This window comes from Haliotis rufescens, unplaced genomic scaffold (assembly GCF_023055435.1).
Source record: "Haliotis rufescens isolate VD_foot unplaced genomic scaffold, xgHalRufe1.0.p SCAF_6, whole genome shotgun sequence".
Taxonomy (NCBI): Eukaryota; Metazoa; Mollusca; class Gastropoda; order Lepetellida; family Haliotidae; genus Haliotis; species Haliotis rufescens.
The window spans coordinates 35,737,320-35,758,861 of NW_025964334.1; the positions used below are offsets into that span (position 1 = coordinate 35,737,320).

General features: G+C 39.3%; 2 protein-coding genes and 2 long non-coding RNA genes across 6 annotated transcripts; 1 reads left to right on the plus strand and 3 right to left on the minus strand.

The window, feature by feature from the left end:
• Positions 1-73: 73 nt before the first annotated feature.
• LOC124148527 lies at positions 74-5,495 on the minus strand. Its single transcript, XR_007218785.1, has 2 exons — positions 4,444-5,495; positions 74-2,419 (listed from the first exon to the last, which is right to left on the minus strand). It is a non-coding gene; the product is annotated as an uncharacterized LOC124148527 (long non-coding RNA).
• Positions 5,496-10,140: 4,645 nt separating this feature from the next.
• LOC125374888 lies at positions 10,141-10,471 on the minus strand. The gene is made up of 2 exons (XR_007218786.1): positions 10,440-10,471; positions 10,141-10,298 (listed from the first exon to the last, which is right to left on the minus strand). It is a non-coding gene; the product is annotated as an uncharacterized LOC125374888 (long non-coding RNA).
• Positions 10,472-15,001, plus strand: LOC124112432. The gene is made up of 5 exons (XM_046472531.2): positions 10,472-10,709; positions 11,722-12,046; positions 12,408-12,624; positions 12,955-13,217; positions 13,552-15,001. The coding sequence occupies exons 1-5, from the start codon at positions 10,609-10,611 to the stop codon at positions 14,197-14,199; spliced, it is 1,554 nt and encodes a 517-aa protein (XP_046328487.2). The 5' UTR covers positions 10,472-10,608; the 3' UTR covers positions 14,200-15,001.
• Positions 15,002-16,319: 1,318 nt separating this feature from the next.
• On the minus strand, positions 16,320-19,248 carry LOC124112433. 3 transcript variants are annotated; one of them, XM_048386603.1, is made up of 2 exons: positions 18,925-19,248; positions 16,320-17,608 (listed from the first exon to the last, which is right to left on the minus strand). In XM_048386603.1, exons 1-2 carry the CDS (start codon positions 19,124-19,126, stop codon positions 16,446-16,448), a joined length of 1,365 nt encoding a protein of 454 aa, XP_048242560.1. In that variant the 5' UTR covers positions 19,127-19,248; the 3' UTR covers positions 16,320-16,445. The 3 variants fall into 3 exon arrangements, 1 of the variants encoding a protein (XP_048242560.1); XR_007218783.1 differs by lacking the exon at positions 18,925-19,248 and adding an exon at positions 17,876-18,110 and having other exon boundaries at positions 17,487-17,608; XR_007218784.1 differs by lacking the exon at positions 18,925-19,248 and adding an exon at positions 17,852-18,110 and having other exon boundaries at positions 17,519-17,608.
• Between the last annotated feature and the right edge of the window lie 2,294 nt (positions 19,249-21,542).

Genomic DNA, 21,542 nt, shown 5'->3' on the forward strand with positions numbered 1-21,542 from the left:
ATAAGTTAAAACCAGAAATCTCATTTCGTTACATAATTCAGTGTGAAACCGACAAACAACAAAGAAAATGAAATCTTACAAAATTAAAAATTGTATTATAGAATTAACTAGGTTTACAAATCAATACAAAATGCTGCAAAGTTATTGCAATGGCAGTACACAATAAAGTGGCAGTGCAATTACAATGACAGCATGAAATACAGCAGTGGTAATAGCAGACACACTGAGAAAAAAGCCAAGTGTCTTCTCCTAACTTAATAAGTAACAGCGGTCAGAAGTTTAGTTAACACCGAATTTACTATCCTGCCTGGTGAACTGCACAAGATGATTAGTGAATATCACTTATTAAATTAGTATAATTCATTACTTAACCACACTGTAAAAATGTGTTAAGAATCTAAACACACACAAGACATATTTAGGAATGTGTTTCAATCCTAAACGGTGTGCACATTTAGTGTGTCCTATCTAAACACCTTTAGGGTCTAAACACATGAAAAGAGCTATCGTGTTTAGCGTTCAAACACCTTTAAACATGTTTTGAATTTAAACATCTTTAAACATGTTTAATAAAGTGTATATCATCAGACTATAAGTCAAATATGGATGGGATGTATAATATATATATATTGAAATTAGATGTGGAAATCAGATTCACAGGCACTTGCATAACACATATACCACCAGAACTTGGTAAGACTTGGTTAAATATTAACATAAAAATGTACAAATAAACCAAGCTAATGGTGACGTGAAAAATGGAAACTTGTGGCGTCAACAGTCTCCGCAGCACATGTGGTAGCGTGACGGACTACAAATCAAGAGGTATGGTAATGTGTTGTTGTATGTCTGATAGTATTTCTCTCATACAGGAAGCCGTCAATGAAAGTATTTCTGATTTTAACTTAACCTTTTTTTAGTTAATAACGATAGGCCACCCATTAAAAGAATATTAACTGATTCGTAAAGTCTACTAACACGTCAGTGTCTGAGTGTGAGTAAACTTAAACTATTTTTTCAGTGCAGCGATAATAATATTTGCTGATAAGCAACAGAGGTCAAGCTTCCAAAATAGGCCTAGGGTGGATATCCAGGGTGAAAACACGATCTTTACTCAACCGCTGGTCTTGATGTAATGTGAGATGACAGATACACGCATTTGGACCCTTATGTGGGTTAAATACCTTCTAGAAGGTTCTATACAGTGCCAGATTATTCCAGCTGTTCTAGAAGTTTCCAGATTACACGTGACCCCAAAAGCATCTAAATATACTAACTTCCACACAACTGCTTACATAAGGTAGTAATACATTCCTGACAACTAACCATTGTCAAATCACAATGCTATGAACTGCAACTGAAACTAAACAGAAACAATCTTAGGTTATCTAATACAATTACAGAATTGTTTAACAATCAATTACAGTGCCATATAACAAACTTTTTACGAATGTACCACTGTGAACCCTTCAGATGCTGACACGGGTAGTCAAGCCATAGATGACACAGAGAAAAGTAGGGTTCAGTCTGGAGTCAACAATTCACTGAATAGTAGGGAAAGTCCAAAGAGCCAAACAATCAACGTAGAAGAAAGGTGGGTTGTCACACGTCAAACAAAACACTTTCTGTTTAAAGACTTGAACACATTTTGATTATTTATGTTAAGGGAAAACAACAGAAAATCCATCTATTTCCATACTATATCCGGACGTTCCTTCTCCGTGTTGCAGCTTTGTGCAGCATCTCATGAGCCTCAACGAGGACTACAGCCAGCAGCTGGAGGCCACAATGAAGGAACTCCGTCTGGAGAAATAGAAGAACGCTCAGATTGAGAAGGATCTGAAACACTGCCGGGTCGAATACAACAACTACAAACTCAGCTGGACCATGGACCAGGCTGAGATCAACGACCTCAAGGCTCAAGTCCAGACACTGCAAACCTACCAGAGACAGATGAAGCGGATGCAGGATGCAATTACTCGCCTTGAGAGAGAAAACCACAAATTCAAGACCCAAAACTTAGATGCTGATGGACACATGCGTGTAAACGAGGAGACTAAGGCAGCAATGACCCCTTGGGTGCCACCTTCTCCGGGTGAAGGTCACAAGCGAAGACGGTCGGACACGGATAAAACTAGAGATGTGCAGACCACAGCTCTGCCGCCAATCACAGACAACAACAAGATAGTCATCTCTTCTAAGAAGACCGCTTCATCAGAGAAGAAGGGAGGTGACTCTCCAACCCGTTTGCCGTCCCTCGGGAGCTTCTGCCCAACCCCACCATCAGGCCCACGTGCTCCCAGCAGACGACGCAGCAGGATTCCACTTGTTTTCCCGCTAATCCATGGAACATCGTCTGTCGGCAGTGTCCAACTCGATCACCAGGCCAAACAGGAGTGTGGACGGACGTCAAGAAGCTCTGTTAACAGTAGGAGGCGCCATGAATAAAGAGGATGGACAGAGAGGGTGGGACATGGATAAAGAGGAATACAAGTCACTCCCACATTTTCCAATTCCCTCAAAACCACCCTCCAATACCCTGATGACCACAACGCCAGCTCGCTCCGTCGTCTAGCTTCACACAAACCTTCAAGTATAGCCCTGTCCTACCGTACGTGTAGCTCACCTTCCGCACAGGAAGAAAGCCAATGTTCTCTCCCGTTGTCAGTAGCCAGTCATTGTCTACAACAAATTTCAATAGCCAGTTAAAATGGTTCCTCTTCCTTCATCCAAGATCAAAGAAGTAAGCTTATCCAAAATGATATCCATTGCGGTTGGTGTGAAGTACATTATTTTACTTACAGAAAGGACTGCTTCATCTACTTATATTGTCCCTGGTACCGACAATACTCGAGCATAACCGTTCCATATAACCCTTATAGTGCTCCACCCTCCAACCTTCAACACATTTGTGCGTCAATGTTTACGAATATTTGATAGAAATGTATGAAAAAAATTCAAAGTTATGTTTTGAATTGTCAATCTTATTGATATGGTACCACTGGTTTTATTAATATTATACATATTATATATTATTGAATTTATAAATACATATTTAAAAATGGTGCTTATTTACACGTTATAGGTTTTCAAGATGTTTATGTTTTATTTTGTAAAATTTATATTGTGTTGAATAAAACTGTTTGAGGCTGAACCAAAGAATTCTAATTTCGTTTGTCATTATGCACAAAGACCTCGAAACTATTGTCTGTATAGAAAAGAGTCTACTGCACAGTCCGATAAATTGTCTTCTCTCAGATGCAAAATCTTTGGGTTGAACTGGGGTGGTGGGGTAGCCTAGTGGTTAAAGGTTCTGGCAACACTTTAACATTATGCCATTTGTCACGGTCAGTAATGCATATATTGTTAATCAAAAGCTGTTTATTTTACCCAGTTCAGTTCAGAATACAAATTCAAAATGTCTGTGAAGTTTCCTAATGTGCTTCTTTCAGGAGGTTGGTTGGTTGGTTTGTTGTTTAACGCCGCACTCAGCAATATTCCAGCTATTTGACGGCGGTCTGTAAATAATCGAGTCTGGACCAGACAATCCAGTGATTAATATCATGAGCATCGATCCACGCAATTGGGATCGATGACATGTATCAACCAAGTCAGCGAGCCTGACCACCCGATCCCGTTAGTCGCCTTTTACGACAAGCACAGTCGCCTTTTACGACAAGTACGGGTTGCTGAAGACCTATTCTACCCCGGAATCTTCACGGGTCTATTTCAGGAGGACACACCGTAAATCCTTAAACAGTCTGACACACTCGCGAAATGAATAAACGCCTGCATTGAATAGACGCCAGGGCAACATATCTAACGTGACACAGATATCCTTTAAGTACCCAATAAAGTGATATTGAAACGAAAGCCGTTACCATACAAAATGCTAACCACACGCATGGTATTCAAATTACACGTCCCATCTTCATGGAAAGTGTTTTCCGCAATTAAAAATTAGACGTTGGTCGACTATTCAAGGATTTACGGTAAATTATTTTTGGCTATATCTAAGTAATCAAACCAGTGGTTGATGTCGTGAGCAGCGATCAACGCCTTCTGTGCGCGATGCCACACCACCAGCCCCAGGTCACACATTGTAAAGAGCCGATCCTCAATAGTCGACATATACGACATGCGTGGGGTAATGGGGACATTTTCTACCCCAATCCCTGCGAGGCGTATTAGATAAATACATAAACAGAGAGATATTTACAGTCACATTCAAAATAGGACAGCTGAACTGTTTAGCATTCCACTGCTGAGGGACAGACTACCCCTTAGTCTCCGAAAATGTATAAATCTCATAGAAACAAACAATTAACTCCATTCATTTACATTGAAAAAAGACCCAGTGAGATAGGAGATTCAGAGCCTGTGGAAAATCTAGGCTTGCTTCATTTGGAGTTACAGTACATTGGGATGAATAGATTTTCTTACCTTGAAATCAAACTGAAGACAAATTAGCTTTCATCTGTCCCAGAAGAGTTATCTCCCCTTGACCAGCGCAAACCGTCATCACAATATTTTGTACAAACCATGCAGACTGCTTGTAGACTGAGATGCTGAAGTCAACTCTTTGAGAACAAGCTGAACATGCTGATCGTCTCATTGACTGCAGACAGACATATTGGATTTTAAGTGACTTCAATCAATCTTGATACGACTACCAGTTCGCCAGCGCCCAGTCTCTGTTGACCCTGTCAAGCTAGCTGTAAATGAAGTTTATAGTTATGCGCGCGGGAAATACGATCTGGACGCGCGGTGTATTCTACTTCCTCAACAACGATGTGTCACGTGATATGACGTCATAACAATCACACTAGCAGAGGCGTGGTTAGTAGTCCAAACAGAAGTATTACAGTTGATATTTACAAAGTACAGACCTGGAATTGTTATAAGAAGAATTTGAGTTCATCAGTGTACTGTCGCCACAGTGGTAAGTAATGTCATGTAAGGTGACAGAACGGCTATGCGCCTAAATATTCTGTTTCTTATAAAATTCATATCCATAGGTTCAATAGTATATTTTAATATGCAAACGAGTTTGAATGAACGGAAATGGTAAAATGTAAGAATCCGTCAGCAGAGCCATTGCTTGTTTAGTATTTGTATGGTTAGACGAGAAACTATTAATTTCTTATATTCAAGCCTAAGTGTTATTTCTATAATAGGGTAAAGTGTCCTTACTCTACTTGTGAAATACTAGCGTCCCTATTGCAAGTCAATAGCCGCTGATTGCTAGAATGGCTTTACGACGTAATAGATTACTGTATATTTCCAGGTATATCTTATCATCGTAACATCATCCATTAAAGGAAGGTCGCTTTGAAACCGTTTTCAATGTTCGAAATTCTACACAAAGTTAAATGAAATATGGATTTGAAAAATACCTTTTCTTCGAAAAACTTATAAGAACAAGGAGAGTAACCCTTGTTACAAAATTACTTGTGTTGTATTATTCTTTATTTTCCCTGACCCACAAAACTTTCGGGATCCTTCGGGATTTTTGCTGTAATTCTTTTTTTTTCAATAAACCAACAAAACAAAATAAAAACAGGTACTACACAAGAAGCCTAGTAGTAGGTGTGTTTATATAATTTTATGTTCCCCAGATGGGTCGGTATCTACACAGGCTAGCCATGAGGGCAGGGACACAGGTCCTGTCCCCTATCCCGGAGTCGCCACCCACGTCCCCTACCCCAGACAACGGTGAGTGCCTCCATGGTACATTGTCAGACACATCCAAGTCTAACGTGAGAAACTGTGAGAGACATTAAAATTTGACAATTGGTTTAACACTATACTGGCTGATTAAATACAGGATTATCGAGAAAGATAAGGAAACATATGATTTGACCTTTTACGAATGTGTACCATTGTAAACCCTTCAGATGCTGACACGGGTAGTCAAGCCATAGATGACACAGAGAAAAGCAAGGTTCAGTCTGGTGTCAACAATTCAATGAATAGTGAGGAAAATCCAAAGAGCCAAACAATCAACGTAGAAGAAAGCTGGGTTGTCACACGTCAAACCAAACACTCTTTGTTTAAAGTCATGAACACATTTTGATGATTTATGTGAAGAATTAAACACACTGAAAATCCATCTATTTCCATACTATATCCGGACGTTCCTTCTCCGTGTTGCAGCTTTGTGGAGCATCTCATGAGCCTCAACGAGGACTACTGACAGCAGCTGGAAGCCACGATGAAGGAACTCCGTCTGGAGAGAGAGAGGACGGCTGAGATTGAGAAGGATCTGAGACACTTCCGGGTCGAATACAACAACTACAAACTCAGCTGGACCATGGACCAGGCTGAGATCAACGACCTCAAGGCTCAAGTCCAGATACTGCAAACCTACCAGAGACAGATGAAGCGGATGCAGGATGCAATTACTCGCCTTGAGAGAGAAAACCACAAATTCAAGACCCAAAATTTAGATGCGGATGGACACATGCGTTTAAACGAGGAGACTAAGGCAGCAATGACCCCTTGGGTGCCACCTTCTCCGGGTGAAGGTCACAAGCGAAGACGGCCGTACACGGGTAAAGCTAGAGATGTGCAGACGACAGCTCTGTCGCCAATCACAGACAACAACAAGATAGTCATCTCTTCTAAGCAGACCGCTTCATCAGAGAAGGACGGAGGTAACACTCCTACCCGTTTGCCGTCTCTGGGGTCAAGCTTCTGCCCCACTCCTCCATCAGGCCCACGCGAAGGTGCTCCCAGCAGACGACGCAGCAGGATTCCACTTGTTTTCCCGCCAATCCATGGAACATCGTCTGTCGGCAGTGTCCCGCTCGATCACAAGGCCAAACAGGAGAGTGGGCGGACGTCAAGAAGCTCTGTTAACAGTAGGAGGCGCCGTGAATAAAGAGGATGGACAGAGAGGGTGGGACATGGATAAAGAGGAATACAAGTCACTCCCACATTTTCCAATTCCCTCAAAACCACCCTCCAATACCCTGATGACCACAACGCCAGCTCGCTCCGTCGTCTAGCTTCACACAAACCTTCAAGTATAGCCCTGTCCTACCGTACGTGTAGCTCACCTTCCGCACAGGAAGAAAGCCAATGTTCTCTCCCGTTGTCAGTAGCCAGTCATTGTCTACAACAAATTTCAATAGCCAGTTAAAATGGTTCCTCTTCCTTCATCCAAGATCAAAGAAGTAAGCTTATCCAAAATGATATCCATTGCGGTTGGTGTGAAATACATTATTTTACTTGCAGAAAGGACTGCTTCATCTACTTATATTGTCCCTCCTACTGACAACACTCGGGCAGAACCGTTCCATATAACCCTTATAGTGAGTGCTGGACCCTCCAACTTTCGACACATGTGCGTCAATGTTTAAGAATATTTGATAGAAATGTATGAAAAAATTCAAAGTTATGTTTTGAATTGTCCATCTTATTGATATGGTACCATTGGGTTTTTTTATATTAAACATGTTATATATTACTAAATTTATAAATACATATTTAAAAATGGTGCTTATTTACACGTTATAGCTTTTCAAGATGTTTATGTTATATTTTCTAAAATATATATTTTGTTAAATAAAACTGTTTAAGGCTAATTCTAATTTCGTTCGTCATTATGCACAAAGACGTCTATACTATTGTCTCCATAGAATAGAGTCTACTGCATAGTCCGAGAAATTCTTTTCTCTCAAATGCTTTGTTTGTGACATCATTTGTAAAATCTCTGGGTTGAACTGGGGCGATGGGGTAGCCTAGTGGTTAAAGAGTTCGCTTGTCATGCCGAAGAGTCGGGTTCGATTCCATTTTCTGGTGTCCCCCCGCCGTGATATTGCTGGAACATAGATGCAAGCGGTGTAAAACAATATGCTAACACATGCACTCTAGTCTAAACAGTCGTGTTTCAATTTAAACCGCCAGTGGTAAATAACGTGACCGGAGATAACGTTGGCGCACAACACCATCCTCGATTATCCAGTGTAATATTCTATTTTATTACCCAGGTGTAAAACCTATCTCTGTACACGTTTCTGATTTTCAGTCATTCTAGGCATTTAATTGGCTGTTTGTGAACCCTGATTTTTACGTGACTATTCCGCTACATATTTTGATCACACGAATACCGTATAATATATACTTCGGGCAAAAGCTTGATATTAAATTGAAGCAAAAAAATATATAATTGACCAAAAGTACTATCCAAGGCCCATTCGCCAAAGATACCTCGTTTCGGAAGTGACGTCACCATCTCCATTTAACGTTGCACAGAAATACTCTCGCCAATGAGTGCAATTTGACTAGGTCGACACTGAGCTTAAAGCATTGGGTCCAGGGTATTTATCGTAACAGAAAGGAGATATTATACACAGTATAATCGAGGATGACACAAAGACAAGGACGGATCTGGCAACACTTGTCACGGTCAGTAATGCATATATATTTAACAAAAAGCTGTATATTTTCCCAGTTCAGTTCAGAATACAAATTCAATATGTCTGTGAAGTTTCCTAATGTGCTTATTTCAGAAGGACACGCCGTAAATCCTTAAACAGACGCCGAGTCTGACACACTAGCGAAATGAATAAACGCCTGCCTTGAATAGACGCCGGGCAACATATCTAACGTGACACAGATATCCTTTAAGTACCCAATAAAGTGATATTGAAACGAAAGCCGTTACCATACAAAATGCTAACCACGCATATCTTATTCAAATTACACGTCCCATCTTCATTGAAAGTGTTTTCCGCAATTGAAAAATAGACGCAGGTCGACTATTCAAGTATTCACGTTAAATTATATTTGGCTATATCTAAGTAATCAAACCAGGGGTTGATGTCATGAGCAACGATCCACGCCTTCGGTGCACGATGCCACACCACCAGCCCCAGGTCACACATTGTTAAGAGCCGATCCTCAATAGTCGACATATACGACATGCGTGGGGAACTTGGGACATATTCTTCCCCAATCCCTGCGAGGCGTATTAGATAAATACATAAGCAGAGAGATATTTACAGTCCCATTCAATACAAGGACAGCTGAACCGTTTAGCATTCCACTGCTGAGGGACAGACTACCCCTTGGTCTCCGAAAACATATAAATCTCATAGAAACAAACAATCAAGTCTATTTAAATTGAAACAAAGACCCAGTGAGATGGGAGATTCAGAACCTCTGGAAAATCTAGACTTGCTTCATTTGGAGTTACAGTAATTGAGATGAATAGATTTTCTTACCTTGATATCAAACTGAAGACAAATTAGGTTCCATCTGTCCCAGAAGAGTTATCTCCCCTAGACCAGCGCAAACAGTCATCACAATATTTTGTACAAACCATGCAGACTGCTTGTAGACTGAGATGCTGAAGTCAACTCTTTGAGAACAAGTTGAACAAGCTAATCGTCTCATGTACTGCAGACAGACATATTGGATTTTAAGTGACTTCAATCAATCTTGATACGACAACCAGTTCGCCAGCGCCCAGTCTCTGTCGACCCTGTCAAGCTAGCTGCAAATGAAGTTTACTTCCCGGTGAGCGCGCCTATAGTTATGCGCGCGGGAAATACGATCTGGACGCGCGTTTTATTCTACTTCCTCAACAACGATGTATCACGTGACATGACGTCATAACAATCACACTAGCAGAGGCGTGGTTAGTAGTCCTAGCTCGGCGCGTGTAGCAGAAGTATATTACAGTGGACATTTACAAAGTACAGACCTGGAATTGATGTAAGAAGAATTTGAGTTCATCAGTGTATTGCGGCACAAGTGGTAAGTAATGTCATGTAAGGTGACAGAACGGCTATGCGCCTAAATATTCAGTTTCTTATAAGATTCGTATCCACGGGTTCAATAGCATTTTTTAATATGCAAACGAGTTTGAATGAACGGAAATGGTAAAATGTAAGAATCCGTCAGCAGAACTATTGCTAGTTTAGAATTTGTTTGGTTAGACGAGAAACTATTAATTTCTTATATTCTAGCCTAAGTGTTATTTCTATAATAGGGTAAAGTGTCCTTACTCTACTTGTGAAATACCAGCGCCCCTATTGCAAGTCAATAGCCGCTGATTGCTAGAATATCTTTATGACGAAATAGATTACTGTCACACGTAAAAAACAAACACTTTCTGTTAAAAGACTTGAACACAATTTGATTATTTATTTTAAGGAAAAGCAACAGAAAATCCATATTTCCATACTATATCCGGACGTTCTTCTCCGTGTTGCAGCTTTGTGGAGCATCTCATGAGCCTCAACGAGGACTACAGCCAGCAGCTGGAGGCCACGATGAAGGAACTCCGTCTGGAGAGAGAGAAGAACGCTAAGATTGAGAAGGATCTGAATCACTGCCGGGTCGAATACAACAACTACAAACTCAGCTGGACCATGGACCAGGCTGAGATCAACGACCTCAAGGCTCAAGTCCAGACACTGCAAACCTACCAGAGACAGATGAAGCGGATGCAGGATACAATGGGGAGTACCGCCGTACTAATCCGCCAGGGGCGTGCGTGTACTAGTGGTCATACTCTGTGACGGTTCCGCCATTAGAATGCGCTGCGAATCATTTAGCGCGAATTTCAAGTAGAGCCGTAGCCAAGTTTATGTGAACATGGCCAGCCAATACCTGCTATGGTCCGTGCCAAAACTCAAATGTGCGCTCTTTCAACGAAAAGCTTCGACAGCTGGAAGGAAACTTGAACTGATCGAGAGGTATGTAACCCATTTTTTTAGTTATCAAGTATGCTTACATTCATAATCTGCGATATGCACCGCAATTTCTACTAGGCCCTTTTCTTGCCTGTCAAATAAGTGCCATCTCTGTCACTGTCAGGCCTACTGTGACTGACAAAATCAACTATCGATATATTTCAGTTGTTGCCTTCTATTAAACCATGACCTACTGTATAGTTACCCATAACCAAAGTAATAACTGTGGCTCCCGGTCTCAGATTATGTAAGTCCTCGATAAAAGGCGCAGTCTCCATTGCGTCGTCTGTTAACATTCACCGCACTCCTGAGACGTCACCTGTTTTCGAACACCCGATTGCTTTTGTAGTTTAGCGGGGCTTTTTATGAATATGATCAGCAGTGTTTTGACACGTAGTTCTCAACAAAATTCGGTACGACTTCCGCCCTTATCCGCCAGCATTTTTTTCAAAAATAATTAAAAGTACTGAGCGTCAATGCATTGGACAGACATATTACTTTAGGATGGGGGTTTCGGGCGGAGGATTTTCCCATAATGCTTGCAATAAGCAGTAAAACACAGAAGGTTTATACAACTTTGAAACCTGTTGTATTCACAAAATATAGAGTTTTTTTCAAATTATAGTGTTATATTTTACTCTTCCTTTTCGTCAGGATATGGGCACCAAAATTCTGAATGACTTATGATAGGTGTACAGTGCAGTGCTTACTGACATTTCTCTGTCCATGAAATGATTATTGAAACTTGGCGACTCTATGTCACATTAACAATTACCATATATTTATCCAGGTATTTTATAAAACAGGAAATGTGTAATAATTTGTCTTCTGGCAATATTGGCATGAGATTATCAAACACAGTTTAATCATACAGGTTTCATTGCTTATTCATGATGCATGTCATTTATGAGATATATTAGTCATAGTGATAATGATATGAATTATTTTCCTATAATATTATGCAAATCTGAAATAGTAGTTGCACAAGTTAAAATGTATTTAATTTTCATTTCAGACTTGAATCTTATGACAGAAATGATGATTTTGTTGGGCCATCTGTCTCCATCCCACGTCCAGATGATACATCATGGCCAGTGTCAGGATTTCAACAGCTGATGCCTTCCCATCGTCAACTGCTGCCTCCCATTTCCAAAGAAACCATTGAGGGTTACTTCATCTACCGTATGGCAGGAGACAACCAAGCTGCACATGATATCAAGGCCATAGAGAAAGGTTATCTGATGTTTGAGGGGGACAGGGTGCTGGCATGCAGTGTTAACATACGTGCATCTACTGATGTATACTTAAGTGGCATCGTCAGTGCATCTATGAAAAACAAGGTAAAATATTTACACACCATAAAATAAAAATAAAAAATAAAACCTTTTTAAATTATAATGAAATTTGTACTCAAAGATGAAGCTAATCCGAAATACATTCTTGACATAAAACTGATTGAAAGTGAATTTATTAATGGGAAATTAAATTGCACATACATCACATTATATGCATGACTTCTATGCTTGGGTTAATGTGGGTAGCCTAGTGGTCCAAGTGTTTACTCATCTTGCTGAAGGCCAGGTTCAATTCCCTAAAAGGGTTCAATGTGTGAAGCCCATTTCTGGTGTCTCTAGCTGTGAAAGAGCTGGAATATTGCTAAAAGTGGTGCATAACCATACATACCCACTCACTCTATCCTAGGTCACATACAATTACAAGCTGAAGGTAGAGAAGACCGGGGAGCCAGTCAACTCCCACTGCGAGTGTCCTGCAGGGAAAGGACCACATTCAACCTGTAAGCACATCGCTGCGGTGCTGTTGATGTTGGAGCATTTCATCTCAACTGGCAGTGTGCAAGTTGGAAAGAGCTGTACCGAAAACTTGCAGTTGTTCCACAAGCCCAAAAAATCGTACAAAGGTAGGTCATATTACAGCCAAGGAAATATCATACCCAGGCCTCAACTACAATGTTATGATGAGGAAGAGAATGTATGGATGTCAACTTCTATATTATGAGGTTAAGGGTGTTTCCTCATTATATAGAAGTTGACATCCATATATTCTCTTCCTTATGTGCATCACTTCTAAATGCCTTAGACACATTATGATTTTGTATATAAAAGAGAAACTGTATATGACTAAATATTATGTGTTGGATATTGGAGTGGAAAAAGTTTTTAAATATTTGTATAAGTGTTGTTTTGAACAGGATTATTATGGCAATGTAGTATCAAAATATTGTATTCAGGATCACCCGTAACAGCTGCAGAACTGCCGTCAAAAAGAAAATGGTCACAGCATATGCTGGACGATCCAAGGCCACAAAAATACAGACACATGAGTGGCTACAATGATCATGTGCGCAACATGATGACAAACTACTGCGCAAAGTCATCTCATAATATCGCCCTTAGATATGTTCACCCAAAAGCTGATGTCCAGACAGCTGCTGAGGACCATCACTACCTTAAACAGCCATTTACAGAGTACATGGTTGACATGGCACTGAAGGTACACAACACTGGAAATTCTGTTGTATAATACATGTAAAAAATCTTTAAAACCTAAAGTCTTTCAGATTTGATCTTTGTAATACACAGTTAAAATCATAGCTTGTGAGGAAACAGCAACATCTGAATATTTGGGGTTGTGAGTAATTTGTAAAATTGCAATTAACTAAGTTTGAAAATGCCTAATCATGATCAAGCAGATTAGTTCCCTTGTAAAAGAAATATAGACTTGTATATTAGGCATTTTTCAGATTACTGTCATGTAAAACAAACTATGTGAAAAAATATTGTTTTGGACATCTCTTTTATGTCTTGACTTTTGTTTTTCTTTACAGGTAACTGAGGAATCTGCGAAAGATATTGAGGCAGCAACGCAAGACCAGTCCCGGAGCCCAGTGTGGCACACAGAAAGAAAGTGGCGCCTCACAGCCTCAAGGTTTGGTGAAGTGACCAAAATGACCAACCGAAGAAATAAGGAGAAGTTATGTAAATCAATTGTGTCCACAAAATTTTTATCATGTAAGCCTGTAATTCATGGAAAGCAGTATGAAAAAAGAGCACTTTCAAAATTTGAATCCATGTACAATATCAAAACAAAAAAGGCAGGTCTATTTGTTTCCTGTTCTGAACCCTATCTGGGTGCTACGCCAGATGCCATTATTGATGCTGATATCTTGGTGGAGGTGAAATGTCCATATGCTGGAAGAAATGATCACATTAAACCTGGTAAACATTTTCCATATCTTCATTACAATGTAAACAATCAGATTTGTTTAAATCCCAGTAGTCACTACTACTGTCAGGTACAGGGACAGATGTACTTAGCAAAGCGTCAATTTTGCTATTTTGTTGTTTACACATTCTGTGACATGTTTGTAGAAAAGGTCAGTGTTGATAAAGATTTCTGTCAGTACTCATTAATTCCAAAACTTGAACTGTTCTATACCAAACATCTAAGACCATACATTGCTTCTACATTGTAAATCATGTTTTTTCCCTTTGATACATCATTAAGGCATTTATGAGTCCAAGCTTGTGTACCGGTATGTACCAATGGTAATAACCGTATGTTTGATTCCCATTGGGAGTTTGTGTTTGTGTATTAAGCACAATCAGGTTGTCTTATTCCTGAAATTAACTCAAAATCTAAAAATGTCATACAGTTATATCCAGATCTAATAGAAATATTCCTTTGACTTTTTGTTGATGATGGTCTTTTCTCTTATTCGGTAATTGGTCTCAAGCGTCAAATCAACATTTTGGAAACTTATTGTGACAAATGGTGACTGTTCATCAGTCTTTATAACTAAAGTATCATTTTATGCTTGGGTGTAGTAAACTCTGTATCACTTAAAAAAAATAATATCCAAATAAGTTCACATATTTTCCAAATATCAATTTGTTTCACATGCTCATGTCAACATCAAATGTTCTATTAATACAAATTATTATATTGTGCATACATCATGCATATTCTGTGCCTTGATCTATATTTGCAATGAATAAGCAATTTGAATTGTAAATCATACACATGTCCAATATGATTTAGCTACCATTAAGACAGTTTAGTGTAGGTTGAAGATTCATGAAGATTCCATTTGAAGAATATACACAGTACTCAACTAATGTTTCATATATACACACATGTTTATTCAGACATTCAAGAGAAAGATCTTGGGTTCCCTCCAGATTTCACTGAACAGGTTTACAACCTGTTACCACAATGTACATACACATTGTAAGAGCATCGTACATTGTGGAGCGGTACATTGTGCTCAGGGGTAACTACAGTACACAGAGTTAGAAATAATAATCTGCTGTGGTTTGAGACTATTACAAGTCATTGGCAAAGTTAAAATATTGTGGTTTTGGTTTGTCAATCAATTGTTTGACTAAATATGGTAATACCACCAAACAAAATGACAGCATGTCGCCGTTATCTTTCATTTCAAAGCTTACCATATGCATAAATAACTAATGAAAAGAAGCAATTTCTTTGACACATGAGAGATTCACATTTTAATATGACATGCGTGTGTTACACAAGTTACACTCCATACACTTTTTGGGTCGTGGGGAGATTTTCACACTCAGTTGAAAGCCAGAAGCCAGTACAAATGTAAGGTTAGCCTTGTATGAATGTTTTCAGTGGGATAAGCCTCTAATAACTGAAATATTGTGAGCCCATCGCTGTTAAAAACGGTCTCTTTGACTGAAAATGACATATGTTTAATTGAAATGATTCAACCTTTGAAAAATGTTGGTGCAAATAATGAAGTAATTTTCAGACAATGTAGGACTATATATATCACACAAGTGATTGTCAATAGTATTGATTATGTACATCATATTAGGTATTGTAAGACTTTACCTTACAAATTGAATTTTCAACACCACAAGTCACATTTTAAAGCCTTAATGAATTCAGTTCAGCTCCATAAATGTGAAAATGTAGGTAACTTTAATACTTTATATACATATTGTCATTTAGTTTGTTTGTTTGTTGTTTTACGCCGCAATCAGCAATATTCCAGCTATATGACAGCGGTCTGTAAATCATCGAGTCTGGATCAGACAATCCAGTGATTGACATCATGAGCATCAATCCACGCAATTGGGATAGATGACATGCATCAACCAAGTGAGCGAGCCTGACCACCCGATCCCGTTAGTCGCCTTTTACGGCAGTATGGGTTGCTGAAGACCGATTCTACCCCGGAATCTTCCCGGGTCTACTGTCATTTAGATTTTGTTGAAGATGAGTATCATATTAGGTTCATATGCCCAAGGTACTCTGTGATTAAAATTACCTTTTCATAGCTTTAACAACACTCATTCAATGGTCAATAAGCTAAATACAAGAACTGTACATCTCCTTAAATCTGTTGCTCTGTATATGAAACATGTTTTCAAATTACGAGCTCTCACATGACCACTTATTATTACGAAAAACTGTACTATAGGCCATGTGACCATACCGATAATATTACCACTGTATAAGGCAGTGGGTTGGCCTTATGGCTAAAGTGTTTGCTCGTCACGCCGAAGACCTGGGTTCAATTCCCGACATGGGTAACATGGGTGAAGCTCATTTCTGGTGTCCTCCGCCATGATATTGCTGGAATATTGCTAAAAGCGGTGTAAAACAATTCTCAATCACTCACACTACTGAATAAAATTCTACTACTACTACAAATTTCAGTCACAGATATCACAAAGAAGAGATGCTTCAAGCAAATTCATTTACAATGGAATTTCTGAAATTTGAAATAGCAAAACAAACATAAACAATCCGCGATCCAAGTACTACTTTACTTGGTGGGAGATGTTTTTTCAGAATTTTGAAAGTTTTACTCAGACCAATTATACGTTCAACATGGATTCTTTTAGAAGCAATTCTTCTATCCTTAACAACATCTTCTGGTTCTAACTGTGACTTGCCTTTTAACATAGTTGGGGTGTTTACTTGAACATCTTGGGCTGCAAATAAGTCTTGAACCATAATGCCCCTGTCAGCCATAATGCTATCCTGTTTTTCAAACATACCATGTGATGGGTTAAGTAAAGGAGACTGTTCTATGATCTGTCTGTCACTTGCAGACCCCCCAAAAGATTCACTAATAAATGAGACTGCCCCCCTGGGTGTGCAACCGATCATGGTTTTCAATGTGTTTTGATGTTTATAGCTGGACCATGTCATGCTCTGAGCATCAACATGAGATGGCTTCTTTATTGGTATCTCTGTTGCATCCAAAATGACTCTAGTGTTTTTAAACTTCTTACCGAAATCTGTTGGCATGTGATCATCAACAGTTGCTCTTGATGGCCATATCTGTAGTTCCTTCAGTTGGAAATATAAGAAATTGATCCATGTTATTACAATTTGGGAAACAGTGGATGATGATATGCCAAACAAGAAACTTAATTCAATGTCATCCTTGGCCTGTCTTAATTTCATTAGAGTCAAAAACAGTTGGTCTTTTGGGTGCAAGAGTTCACATTGATAGTTCAGTTCAAAAACTGCTGGACCAAGCGAGTGAAAGAAAAACATGAAATGGTCATAATCTTGGAAACCAGCAAAGTACAAAACAGCTTTGGGATTATTTATGTAGGTTTCTATGGAACAACTTCCTAACAAACTGCACTGAGTAGACTGAGAGTCACTTTGACATGTTTCAAGAGGCTCATTCAAGCTACTTGGGCTTGTGATAGCACAATCCTCTCCAATACCGATTTCCACCTCCGACGACACATTCAATATAGCTATGTTGGCTTCTTCTTCACGGAGTTGATGTGCCCTCTTTGGTCGAGTTGGTAGTGCTGATGTACTGGTGCATGATGTATGTGGGAAGATGGAGGGAACCGCAGCTGCCCGGAGACGACTTCGTTCACCTTATGTTAAATACACTTAACGTAAGTTACAGAAAAATGAAAGGTTTCAATTGATTGAAATGAAAACAAATGCATATTGAGGTGATTTTCCTCTTAAGAATTAAGAAGATAAGCAAGTAGCTTTTAATTTTTTATAAGTCTTATTAATTATATGAAAATGCAGGTGAAAATATAACAACAATGAAGTAATGTTACATGTCGAACGACCTCAAATTCCTCTAGTGATTTACTTATAGAGTTTACCAATAATAGAAAATTGTACAAAACTGAGTTTCCCAGGCCTCGTTGAGTAATTCTTCTGTCGGAAGCTTCAGGCTTGTCATCGTTTGTATGGCTCCTTAAAAACAGGAATTTAACACAAAGCAACAAGAACAAACATTAACAAGGAATCAACCAAAATAATAATATCTAAATTCACTTGCAAACATGGCATAAATCAACAATACACAAGATGAAGACACATTCATGGTTGTTTTTTATGATATTCATTATCAAAATGTGTGTGTACGCTATACCATGTATACAGAGCTACAGATAAGCTGCACATTTGTGTAAAATATTAAAAACCCAATTACACACTGATTATCTTGTGTACAAAAACGCATGCATTTAAGGAAAAACTCAAATGTATGAAAACAGCACTAGTTAATACCCAATGTAGAGATAAGCCTATATATTAAGTACAGTTATATACATCTAATGATAAATGTTCACTAATTTTGGGAAAATCCGAATAGAGTCATGAATGGATGATTGAAATAATATTGGTTACCCTATGAAAAATGTTATACTTATAACACATTTAAAAATGTAAAAACTCATTTGCTCAAAAAAAGTTATCTGGAGCTCTGATTATAGAAATATCTTTACATTGCTTTATGCAAGCAGAAACTTAATCATATTTACTAAGGTAAATGGGTCTGTGAATCAAACAGCTGTTGAACAGTAGCATGAGGATATTGGCTATTCAATATTAATAAATCACATTTTGACATGTATATTTTTGTCTATGAATAAATTTACTTCGTTGTTATAGTTAATAAAAGAAAGATTGTTTACATAATAACATACATAAATAAATATACAATCAAATGTTTAGGCCTATTCATTAATGTTTGGGTCTGTGAATGAACAGCTGATAAACAGGGCCAAGTTACCAGTATCATGAGGATATTGGCTATTCGATATTTGTTATAGGCTAATATATTCTGCTTTTGCGCTTTTCTTTGCCAACATACAAAAAAAACAGTAAGAAAACCATGCACAAATAATTATTTATCATTCTCAACAGACAAAATAATACTGTTTTTACGAACCTAATAGTGTATCCACGAAATCATCATCAGTGAAGTGAGCCCTACAGACTACGTCGCCTGTCCCTGGCTTCCACAGATTCTTTGTTGGAACATCAACTCTTCTTACCGCCACGCGCCACTTTTGTTGCAGGTCGGGGTCTGAAGGGTATTTATGTCCTCCAATCTTATTTTTACAACCCGGAACAGAGCAGTATCTTGGCATAGCTGATAACGGTCGAGTGAATCTTCGATACGAGCCACTTTGAAAGCTGACTTCCGGTTGTGACTTATAACCACTAGTACATTTGCGCCACCTAGCGAGCAAATTGGGGCGGTGTCTCCCATTACTGGCCTTGAGAGAGAAAACCACAAATTCAAGACCCAAAACTTAGATGCGGATCGACACATGCGTGTAAACGAGGAGGCTAGGGCAGCAATGATCCCTAGGGTGCCACCTTCTCCGGGTGAAGGTCACAAGCGAAGACGGCCGTACACGGGAAAAGCTAGAGATGTGCAGACGACAGCTCTGCCGCCAATCACAGACAACAACAAGGTAGTCATCTCTTCCAAGCAGACCGCTTCATCAGAGGAGAAGGGAGGTAACTCTCCAACCCGAGTGTGTCTACTTCCGCAACAACTATGTATCACGTGACATGACGTCATAACAATCACATAAGCAGAGGCGTGGTTAGTAGTCCAAGCTCTGCGCGTGTAACAGAAGTATCTACACAAGGTACTCATCTCTTCCAGGCAGACCGCTTCATCAGAGAAGAAGGGAGGTACTAGTTTCTCCCCAACCCGTTTGCCGTCTCTGGGGTCAAGCTTCTGCCCCACTCCACCATCAGGCCCACGTGAAGGTGCTCCCAGCAGACGACGCAGCAGGATTCCACTTGTTTTCCCGCCAATCCATGGAACATCGTCTGTCGGCAGTGTCTCACTCGATCACCAGGCCAAACAGGAGAGTGGGCGGACATCGAGAAGCTCTGTTAACAGTAGGAGGCGCCATGAATAAAGAGGATGGACAGACAGGGTGTGACATGGATAAAGAGGAATACAAGTCACTCACACATCTTCCAATTCCCTCAAAACCACCCTCCTCCACCGTTCAATACAATGATGGCCACAACCCCAGCTCCCCCCGTCGTCTAGCTTCACACAAACCTACAAGTATAGCCCTGTCCTTACGTGCGTGTAGCTCACCTTCCGTACAGAAAGAAAGCCAAGGTTCTCCCGTTGTCAGTAGCCAGTCATTATATACAACAAATTTCAATAGCCAGCTAATGTGGTTCCTCTTCCTTCATCCAAAATGATATCCAATGCGGTTGGTGTGAAGTACATTATTTTACTTGCAGAAAGTACTGCTTCATCAACTTATATTGTCCCTCCTACTGACAATACTCGAGCATAGCTGTTCCTTATAGTGCTCCCCCCTCCAACTTTCAACACATTTGTGCGTCAATGTTTACGAATATTTGATAGAAATGTATGAAAAAATGAAACGTTATGTTTTGAATTGTCCATCTTATTGGTATGGTTCTACTGTTTTTTATTTATATTATACATATTATATATTATTAAATTTATAAATACATATCTAAAAATGGTGCTTATTTACATGTTATAGGTTTTCAAGATGTTTATGTTTTAATTTGTAAAATTTATATTATGTTGAATAAAACTGTTTAAGGCTGAACAAAGGAATTCTAATTTCGTTCGTCATCCTGCACAAAGACCTCGAAACTATTGTCTGTATAGAATCTACTGCACAGTCCGAGAAATTGTCTTCTCTCAAATGCCAAATCTTCAGGTTTAACTGGGTTGGTGGGGTAGCCCAGTGGTTAAAGCGTTTGCTCGTCACGCCGAAAAGTCGGGTTTGATTCCCCACATGGGTACAATGTGTGAAGCCAATTTCTGGTGTTCCCCGCCCTGATATTGCTGGAACGTTGCTTAAAGTGGTGTAAATCCATGCTCACACATTCATTCTAGGTTCAACAGATGGGTGTGACTTTGAGCCGCCAGTTATAAATAACGTGACCGGAGATAACGTTGGCGCACAACACCATCCTCGATTATCCGGTGTAATATTCTATTTTATTACCCAGGGGTAAAACATATCTGTGCACGTGTTTCTGAATTTCAGTTATTCTGACTGATAGTGAACTTTTACGTGACTACTTCCGCTTCATATTTCGATCACACGAATACCCGTATAATATAAACGTCGGGCAAAAGCTTGATATGAAATTGAAGCATAATATATATAATTGAACGTAAATAATATCCCAGGCCTATTCGCCAAAGATGCTTCGTTTCGGAAGTGACGTCACCATCTTCATTTAAATTTGCACAGAAATGCTCTCGCCAATGAGTGCAATTTGATTTGGTCGATATTGAGCTTAAAGCAATGGTGGCGAATGGGTCCAGGGTATTTATCGTAATAGAAAGGAGATATTATGCACAGTATAACCGAGGATGATGCAAAGACAAGGACGGTTCTGGCAACACTTTAACATTATGCCATTTGTCACGGTCAGTAGTGCATGTATTGTTAATCAGAAGCAGTTTTTTTTACCAGTTCAGAATGCAAATTTAATATGTCTGTGAAGTTTACACACACCGCAAATCATACGGAAGAGAAT

Coding starts and splice junctions, on each gene's coding strand:
- LOC124112432 (XM_046472531.2), top strand. CDS start 10,609: ATGGCCAGCCAATACCTGCTATGGTCCGTGCCAAAACTCAAATGTGCG. Junction 10,710..11,721: donor AAACTTGAACTGATCGAGAG/GTATGTAACCCA, acceptor TTTTCATTTCAG/ACTTGAATCTTATGACAGAA. Junction 12,625..12,954: donor GCCCAAAAAATCGTACAAAG/GTAGGTCATATT, acceptor TATTGTATTCAG/GATCACCCGTAACAGCTGCA.
- LOC124112433 (XM_048386603.1), bottom strand. CDS start 19,126: ATGCCAAGATACTGCTCTGTTCCGGGTTGTAAAAATAAGATTGGAGGA. Junction 17,609..18,924: donor TTTCGTGGATACACTATTAG/GTTCGTAAAAAC, acceptor ATTTAACATAAG/GTGAACGAAGTCGTCTCCGG.